The sequence below is a fragment of the Sphaeroforma arctica genome, assembly GCF_001186125.1.
Source record: "Sphaeroforma arctica JP610 unplaced genomic scaffold supercont1.104, whole genome shotgun sequence".
In the NCBI taxonomy this organism is placed as follows: Eukaryota; class Ichthyosporea; order Ichthyophonida; genus Sphaeroforma; species Sphaeroforma arctica.
The window spans coordinates 47342-56527 of NW_014040454.1; the positions used below are offsets into that span (position 1 = coordinate 47342).

At 40.8% G+C, this 9186-nt stretch overlaps 1 protein-coding gene across 1 annotated transcript; it reads left to right on the forward strand.

Annotated features, from left to right (window-relative positions):
• The first annotated feature begins 5681 nt into the window (after nt 1-5681).
• Nucleotides 5682-8843, forward strand: SARC_02340 (hypothetical protein). The gene is made up of 2 exons (XM_014303897.1): nt 5682-7090; nt 7908-8843. The coding sequence occupies exons 1-2, from the start codon at nt 6136-6138 to the stop codon at nt 8603-8605; spliced, it is 1653 nt and encodes a 550-aa protein (XP_014159372.1). The 5' UTR covers nt 5682-6135; the 3' UTR covers nt 8606-8843.
• The last annotated feature ends 343 nt before the right edge of the window (nt 8844-9186 follow it).

Consider the following 9186-nt stretch of genomic DNA (forward strand, 5'->3'; position numbering starts at 1 on the left):
GTCGCTTCTGGTGTCGGAATTGCTTGTACTCGATTATGAACGTAGTTCAGCATCTGTCCTCTACGAAAAGCGTGTACATTATCGTACGGAACCAAATCCCCAAAGTTGATTGGCGTCACTTCTAGTGTCGGAATTGCTTGTACTCGATTATGAACATAGTTCAGCATCCGTCCTTTACGAAAAGCGTGTACATTATCGTACAGAGCCAAATCCCCAAAGTCGATTGGCATCTCCTCCAGTGTCGGAATTTCTTGTGCTCGATTTTGAGCGGTTTTCAACATTCATTCTCTACGAGTAACATGCACATTATCGTACGGAGCCACTTGAGGTTATACAGGCTTCCGACCAATTCTGCGTTTCATTGGGCTAATTTGCTTCATGTTGTTAGCCCCGCTGTTAAGTGACTGGTCGATTGGTGTCGACCCTACCTGCATTGGGTATTGAGGAGCCCAATGTTGTTGCACTGTTGGTGCGGCCTGACTTCATTGTCGCCTGGGCCGTGTCATGGGGCGTAGACGTGTGAATATCCGCCGGTGACAATTCACGAAGTTGGCGGAGTTGCTCTCGAATGAGATCAATATTTCCTTTGGCCTCTTGCACATGAATTATCGTATTCAAGTGTCCTTCTTGATCAGAGATCCAATTTGGAGATTGTCTGAGCTTACCCAAAATTTGAATCGAGTATTGGGCCTCCAAAACCAACCGGATCGATTCCAGATGAATTGCTGCCTTCTTGTCATCCTCAGGTTCCTTAACGCAGATTAATGGTAACCGACAAAGAGCTGTGAGCAACCGTTTCAGCAATCAGTCACAAGCTTGCTTACCTATCTTAGACAACGGTGTAGCACTGGGTCTCTTCATTATCGTAAGTTAAAAAAATAATTCAAAAAATTAACTAACTTGTTTTTCTTAGTCTTCAAAAAACGTAGTATAATGAATACAGTAGTTTGGTCACTCAAATGTGGTCAAAACCAATTGACACTGAGTAAAGAGTATTAAGTCTAAAATAAGTAAACTCAGTCATGTCAGAAGTGCCGTTATGTTCGGCGCGTCTGCTGTATTTATTATCAAGTTCCTATATGAAACGAGATTTTCTCTAACAACGGGTAACTGTGAAAATACCCGTATCTATGGTTTTCGTCTTCTGGCTATTAAATTATGATGACAACTTCTGATTCATCATTCGTCTCTTAGTTCCTAAATTATGATGACACCCTATGAGTAAGCATTCTTCCTTATTATATCCTCTATTTCAATATCTGGTCAGGTCATTTGGTCCGTTCTGAAATAATCTACTTTGGTCTGGTCCCCTGGTCCGGTCCTAAAATTGCACTTGTAGGTCGAGCCCTATGGTCCGGTCCAAACCGTCCGTCCAGGGTACTTTTTCCACAGTACAAGCTGAACGAGTTCCTAAAATATGCGCGGGTCAGAGAAATCCACCCAGGTGCTGACAATCCTTTTTTTTGGGTTGTTGGTTGGGACAAGTGTTCACTATATCACAACAACAAATTCCCAGCACGAAAGGTTCAGAAAATCAGCCTAGTAGTGATGATCCACATATTTAAATCTGGAGCTGTCAACAGTCTACATACTAGGCTGTTCAACTTTCATTACATGAAAAATTGTCAGAGTTAGCATCTTGTTGTCGAGTTTTGGTAACACATGCCAAGGTCTTAACTGAATTGATATTGATTAACAGAGCGCATCCCAATCATATGCCCCCCAATTCTAAATGCGCCGAAAAAGTCACAAAGTACACACGTTTGCGACTTAAAGCCACTCGATATGATCAATAAATGCTCCTTATTAATACTAGATTTAGAAAATGTGTTTGTAAAGTTAATTAGGTGAATGGCTGAACCAAATAATCTAGTACTAGGATGTCGATTCAGCCATTCACCCACCGCCATCGCTGATTAAGTTGAGTACACTTGGGCTTTTGCATATGCTGAAAGTGCTAACAGCATTGCCGCAACAATAAATTTGCTTTCTGCTTGTACATTTGCTCCTACGACGGCGCTCAAATGCATACTTCATATCACCCCAAAACTCCTGACAACGCCTCTGACCAAAAACGATGACAAAAAAACAATCAATAGACAACGCTATCACAGTCATATGCTATGATTTACTACGATCACACGACAATCCTGTATATTGGAAAGCGCTTTACACATAAAGACTGTTGCTGCAAGCTTTAGATAGGCGTAATATAGTGTAGCATCAGAAACGCTACGGAACTTCAGCATGCATGTATCCGTTGTATTGTCCACGCACTAATACACTATACTTCTACACCGTTTACATTGTATACTGAATGTGCTATACAACGCATCGCGGTTGGTGCTGGTACACCAAATGTTTAGACAATATTCTTATACATTTTAAAAAAGAACACAATATACGATACTTTATTGTCAAGATTTTGTCAAATCTAATATGTTTGACTTTGTTTATGCCAACACTAATAACGACAATCTAGAAGATATACTTACTTCCACGTCCCGAGCACGAACACGTTCAGGATAAACTGATGACAACTTACACGGGACTCATTGAATATCTAACTAAGTTCGGAAAAGCGGTTTCCCATGTGATATTTAAACGAAAGTTTTACGTCTTCACACACATAATGATATTTATATATATTTGTTTTCTTATTGTTAAAAACCAAAAAAAGAGCATAATATAGTTCAATTTTCAAAAGGCATAAATCATAGCCTCAATTGTACACCAGACATCCCATGTTAGAGTACATTTTTTGGGGTCAGATTTTTTTGGGTACCAACTTCCCATTCAAATTCGATATTATGATGCTACAGGATCCGATATTTTGGTTCTTAAATTCAAATTTTTAAGACTTGTAATCCAATCTACACGACTAATTAGAGCCGGAGCTTTTATTTCAGAAAAATTGGTTGGTTGGTTCAGAAGATAGGAATTGTACAGCTAGCAGTATTTACAAATGTACCCACAGGCCACAGCTTAATATACCGTTAACGGTACAAATCATATCTCAAGAACTAACCAACCGATTCGCCTGGAATTAAAGCTACGATTTTAATTAGTTTCACAGAGGGCATCCCAGCTCTTAAAACCCCGAAAAGACTGGTTTGAAATTCGGGTCACTGACTACAAATCATACCAAATATATGCACGTTGGACCATAAAATTTCTGTGACGTCATCTATTTCGAGTTTTTAGGAGGCTATGCATAAATATGTTAACGTTTTGCTTTTTTTTATAGCTATTATTTGTTTGGTTTAAATACCATTGCTCAAGCCTTCTAAATTATACACATTGCTGATTTATTACATACATGTATTTCTTTGTTCTAATATATATATATATATATATATCGTAAAAATGTACTTTACAGTTTTTAAAAAAAATTCATCAAGTGAGGTCACATTTTTGAAGTGTTGGAAAATGATTTGAATAGTTTTCTCATTGAAATATTTTTATAGTATTTATGAGAATATTTCAGAGGAAATACATTGATTCAGTATTTATAATGACGAGATAAAAAAATGATACATTTTCTTACATATTTGGGTAAATAGCAATTTGTAAATATAAATATATGAATATCTGAGGCAATTACACATGTTTGATCATATATCTATATATAATTTGTTTTTAAAAAGCTATGAAAAAAAATAATACAAAGTTCATGTTTTTTTTTAGCAAGAGTGCCGGTCTGCCGGTATTTTATAGACGGTCCTTGCCTCTTGGGGCTGCTGGGACATGGGCGTTCGAGATAGTACGGGAAAGGCCCATACATCGTTGTATTTAATTTTATATATAATATAGTTGCCCTAAATAAAATATCCCCAGTCTTTTTCTAGTTTTTTCAACAACAACAAAAAAGCTATTTTTAGGATTGAGAGAGTCCAGAGTCTATCAGACTATAAAATAGATAAATAAAAAGGCGAGTTTCTTTTGACTGATGCAGATTGCAGTGGAATAGGTGGATGAAGAGATTTGTTTTTGAAAAACCCCCCCCAATTTTTTGTATAAATATAAAGTCACAGTCAGTCACTGATGAGTCCCAGTCTGTCCGGAGTGTCCGCCCTGTCACAGTCTCATCAGTTTGTCTCAGCAGGCTAAATTAGCATCCTGCTATCGGCCGACAGCAGCTCAGCTTTGGGCCTTCGACTCGAACTTCAGCCTTTGAAAACGCGACGCGCGTGTCTTACTGTAGTCTTTGTATTGAATATTGACCGATATTTTAGTTGTCCAGAGTCCAGAGTCCAGACGAGTCCAGTGACCAATCTGGGGGTGAAATTGGGACTGGAGTCTGGCTGTCTGGACTCTGTGAGTCTGGAGTCTGGATGCAGTGGACACTGGACACGAGGGCTCCTTAGGGCTTTTTGTTTGTAAAAAAACAACAAAAAAACAGAACAGACTTGTGTTGATAGTCTCCCATATCACACTGACACAACGCAAGAATGACAATGAAGTCGTGTCCACAGTCCACACAGAGACACAGAGTCACAGAGTCACAGACGCACAGGCGCACAGTTCCACAACTCTGAGAGACTCAGTCTCACTGCTCACACTGTGGCTGACTCAGTCCCCGCTCCGCAGACCGCACTCCGGAGTCCCAATTCTAATCAACGATTTCGAATAGAAATTGAGAGAGTTTTGTAAAGGACATTTCAGTTGGCTCGATGTGTCACGATCGCGTAACAGAATCCAGAGTAGGCAGTCAGCACTATCGTCTAAAATACTTCAAGTTCAACGGGATATATGTTTTCTTGTCGCAAAATAATTGTTTTTTTTTCTACAATTGGTTCAAATTTATCATTGTTTATAATTTAAAACACATAGTTTAGATCCGAATTTTCCATTTTGTATGAAAATTCAAATAGTAAGCTATAATTTTATAACTACATAGTTTTTATTATTATTTTAAAATAAACTTGTTTTTCTCGTACTCTGGAGTCTGGTCTCTCGGTTCTCGGACTACCGTTAAATACCGGTGATTCTCGTCTTCAATTCTATAAATAGATGGACTGTTGAGTAGCAAAGTCAAACAATTTTATTTGCAAACAATTTCACATTTTTTATTTTGCACTAGAGTTGGCAGTTCGAATTTTTTTGAAGATTTGGTAAAAATTCCGCCTGGATATTTTTTAGAGAAAGCGAACCTATTTTTTCACAAAAAAAATATGTATTTGACATTAAAAGTCCTTATAATAACTATTGGCCAGTACTCATTACCCACTGTCCAGTATTCTATTTATATATATTGGGGTAGTAATTAGGAAAATTTGAATGTCGGTTGGATATTACGTTTATTGATAATGTAATTCTAACATGTCTTTCTGTTTCAGGCAGATGGTGCCATTGTGATATGAAGTTTCCAGTATTGGCAAATACTTAAAAGTTTACGTAACGACTCGTCGGTCTGTTCGCCTACTCGCTCCCTTCGGTAGAGTAGGTCCCCGATTGTCAGGTCTGTTTGTAACGGCTCAATAAAATGTGGGCTGTGGCCCGTGTAGTGTGGGGTTTGGGTCACTTTGGGACACAGACTATAGAGTTTCCCGAAATTTGTATGGGAATTGGGACCGGTGAAGGATCACAAAAGAATGTATGGAACGTACATACCGATAATATTCAAATATTTATGTACCCTACAACGGCTCAGCTATGTCTGTATAAATCTGTAAATATTTGGACTTCCGGTTAGGAAAATTATATATAAAAAATGTGCGGCGAAAACATCGTTCTATTATAAGGGTAATCGATCTAGCAACCTGGTTACAGATTAACCGTTGCACTCGTATGTACATAACAAAGAATTTCAGATGCTAATGCCGCATAAGATACAAAAGACACGCGTGGATGAGTACTAGCATACTAAGCATAGATACTGATTTGCGTTGTATAACTCATAACTCACCACAGGAGAGTAAACCGACGTGCATCTACAGACCTCAACCCGTGCTACTCTCAGTAGAGGATTCGTACTTCGTGCATTTGCAAGCCGGCTGCCTCTTTTCATTTTGTCGTAACGCCCGTTTATGTCTTGTTCTTCATTTGAATTCTTTACCATTAGTGATTTGTGAGAGGCTATATTAGCGAATCGTCAAGTTCGGTATACCGCACAGAACACCTCTTATACATGCCATGTCCACTGCAATGACAAGTGGGAACGGAGGTGGCGACAATATGGGTGGTGCTAATGGGAATGGCGGGGATAATATGGGGGCTAATGGATTTGGTGACGGAGACGATAATATACACAACGATAATGATAGCCAGTCCGGCGACCAAAACGAGGACAACAGTCCGTGGACTCCCGATATAGAAGCTGCATTCTTTGATGCGTTGGTTCTATATCCACCTTGTGGGCGTAAAAAAATTGTTTTAAACAAGGAAGGAAAAATGTATGGGCGCAACGAGCTGATTGCCCAGTTTATATTCGAGCGAACGGGTAAGCATCGTACACGAAAACAGGTTTCGAGTCACATTCAAGTCCTGGCTCGTAGAAAACAACGCACAGGCGTCAAAGGGGAAGGCGGGGGTGGTGGGGGCGGCGGTGGGGGTGGTGTTAACTCAGACAAGATTCGCAGTAATGATCAGCATGGGCCTGGAGTCGGTCGCGGTAACCGTGGTAACATGGACCAGTACGGCTATATGGGTCCCTCAGGCGGCCCACCCAATGACAGGTACGGCCCTAATATGCACAATGACAGGGCAGGATATATGGGAGGCGGTCGTGGGGACTACTACGAACCACAGGTGGGATACTCAGACAGACCAGGAAGGGGTGGTTACGGGAGTGTGCAGTATGCTGGAGACGGCCCGTACGGTCCTGGGGGTCCAGGTATGGACAGGGGGGGGTATGTAAATGGGTCTATGGGACAGGGTGGGCCTGGTTATGGTGGACTGCCTGAAAGCAGTGGACGGGATCTGGCTAGGTTAGGGTCAGCGGGTTCACTAGGCGTCAACCAAGGTGGGCCTATGGGACCACACCAAGTGCCTTCTGGAGTGCCTCAGTGGCAACAACCGGATGACGGACCTAGAGGTCCCCCCGGGTTCGCAGTACACGAGCCAAGGCCTCGTTATAGTACTGCTTCAGGTATGTGTTTGCGGAGTTTATTTCACACGTGTTTGGGCTTTTTCTGATATTGGTGCGTGTAGTTTGAGAGTAGTAGGGTCAATCGTAGTTGTGGTGAGAAGTGTATGGTTTGTGCACCACTTGTCGCTTTATGTATGTGCTTATTAGTGCATGGTCTCATAGGTTCGTTCCGGGCAGTGTGCTTCGTGCACGTGGTAGCGTATGGCTATGTATAGTTTATACTCGCACTTACCCTTAAGCGTGTGTTAAATGGCAAGAATGCGTTATGCTTATTATCTCCAGCTGCGAGCGTATATGTTTGCTTTGCTCTTGCTCTATGTAGAACATCAAACGCGCATGATTTAGTTGAGTCTCTTTATTTTAACGCAGCCCCGATACATCCATCAACGTATATTTTCTTGTTCTGATATAACTGTATCCGATCGCGTGTTAAACTAAGTTTATGTGTCACGGCACGTGTACGGTTGTCTTTCAAATGACTTGAAGGATCACTTATGTGTGCCTCCAGTTTGATATCAGTGTCGCACATACGATACACAACGTGTTAGTTCAGCCGGGCTTTATACAATCATTGTAGGGGTTGTTTGTTGGGTTTGTGCAGCTTGTTGTACGGAGAGCGTTGATGAGTGTGTCCATCCAGTCAGCGTATGTACATACCGCCTGATTGAATCTATTTTAAAACATCCCAACCACATGTACGTGACGTTCTCAATTGCAATCGACTGTGTGTCCATGTTGAGCGCTCGTATGGTAGGGCCATAGGCAGAGTATCTTCGCCTTACTAACAGAAACCTCATTGTGTACTGGACTATAACAGCCGAGTCCTTTGGCATGCAACACCAAATGGGGACCCCTGCAGCCATGGGCGTCAGTGGGCAGCCCGTTGTCCGACCCGTGTTTGTCAACGCGTTCGTACAACTCTCACGTGACAGAGGTGCCAGCATAACGGATACACACGCCATTCTACAGTACACGGGTAACGAGTTCTTTGAGGCGGATATGGAGACCGTCTACTCGTCGCAGATTGCCGATAAGCTGAGTGGGCTCGAGGAGATATTCCTGCGGGGTGCGCCTGACTCCTTTTATGTGGTCAAGGGCTGGTTGGACCTGGACTATAGCACCGTAGACTCCAAACGGTACATGATGGAGAGCAAATACGAGAGCACTGCGTCGTTACAAGTGGCCCTGTTTACAAGGTTGTATCTCAACGGCAACACGGTGTTCGAAGGCATACAACACCCAGAGCCCCCGATAAACGAGGGGGGTATGGCGCAGTACATGTTCTCGCAAGAGTGTCTGTGCGACTACGCTCGAGCAGTGCTGGACGATTTGCAGACATACTCTGACATCGATATGAAGAATCAGGTGCTGGAGAACTTCTCTATACTCCAAGCGGTGACCGACAATCGGGGGCATGTGGTGATATGTGTGGTGTACCTGTTTGAAGTGAGCACCATTTCAGGACAGGGAGGTCAGTTCAACGTGTACAGGCTGGCCAATGATCAGGATAATTAGAATAGAGGATGGGATACAAGGAACGCGAAATGTAGTTTTTTGGGTCTGAACGAATTTGGGGTTTGGGTTAAATAACGCCCATTCATAACCCCTACGAAAGTATACGGGGCGCCCATATGCGCGTATTGGATATAAAAGATGTTGATTGCTACATACGTCTGGAAATAGATGATTTGAGTACAGGCCTGTTGTCTCAGTTTTATTTTATTTATCATAAAGTATCCCAAATAGAAGTGTACCCAGTTGAGCATGTTCTTCCAGATATTTGCACTGTCTATATGTTATTTATATTTATATTAATATTAATATTTGTATATACATTATATATTTATAAATACACACACATATATGTATATATGTATGTATATATATATATATACATATATATATATATATATATATATACATACATATATATATACATACATTCGTATACACGCATATATATATATATAATATAACATATATATATATATATATATACTTATAAATATAAAAATAAATATATATCCAAATATATATATATATATATATATATATATACGTATAAAGATAAATACCATCCATATTACATCATCCTC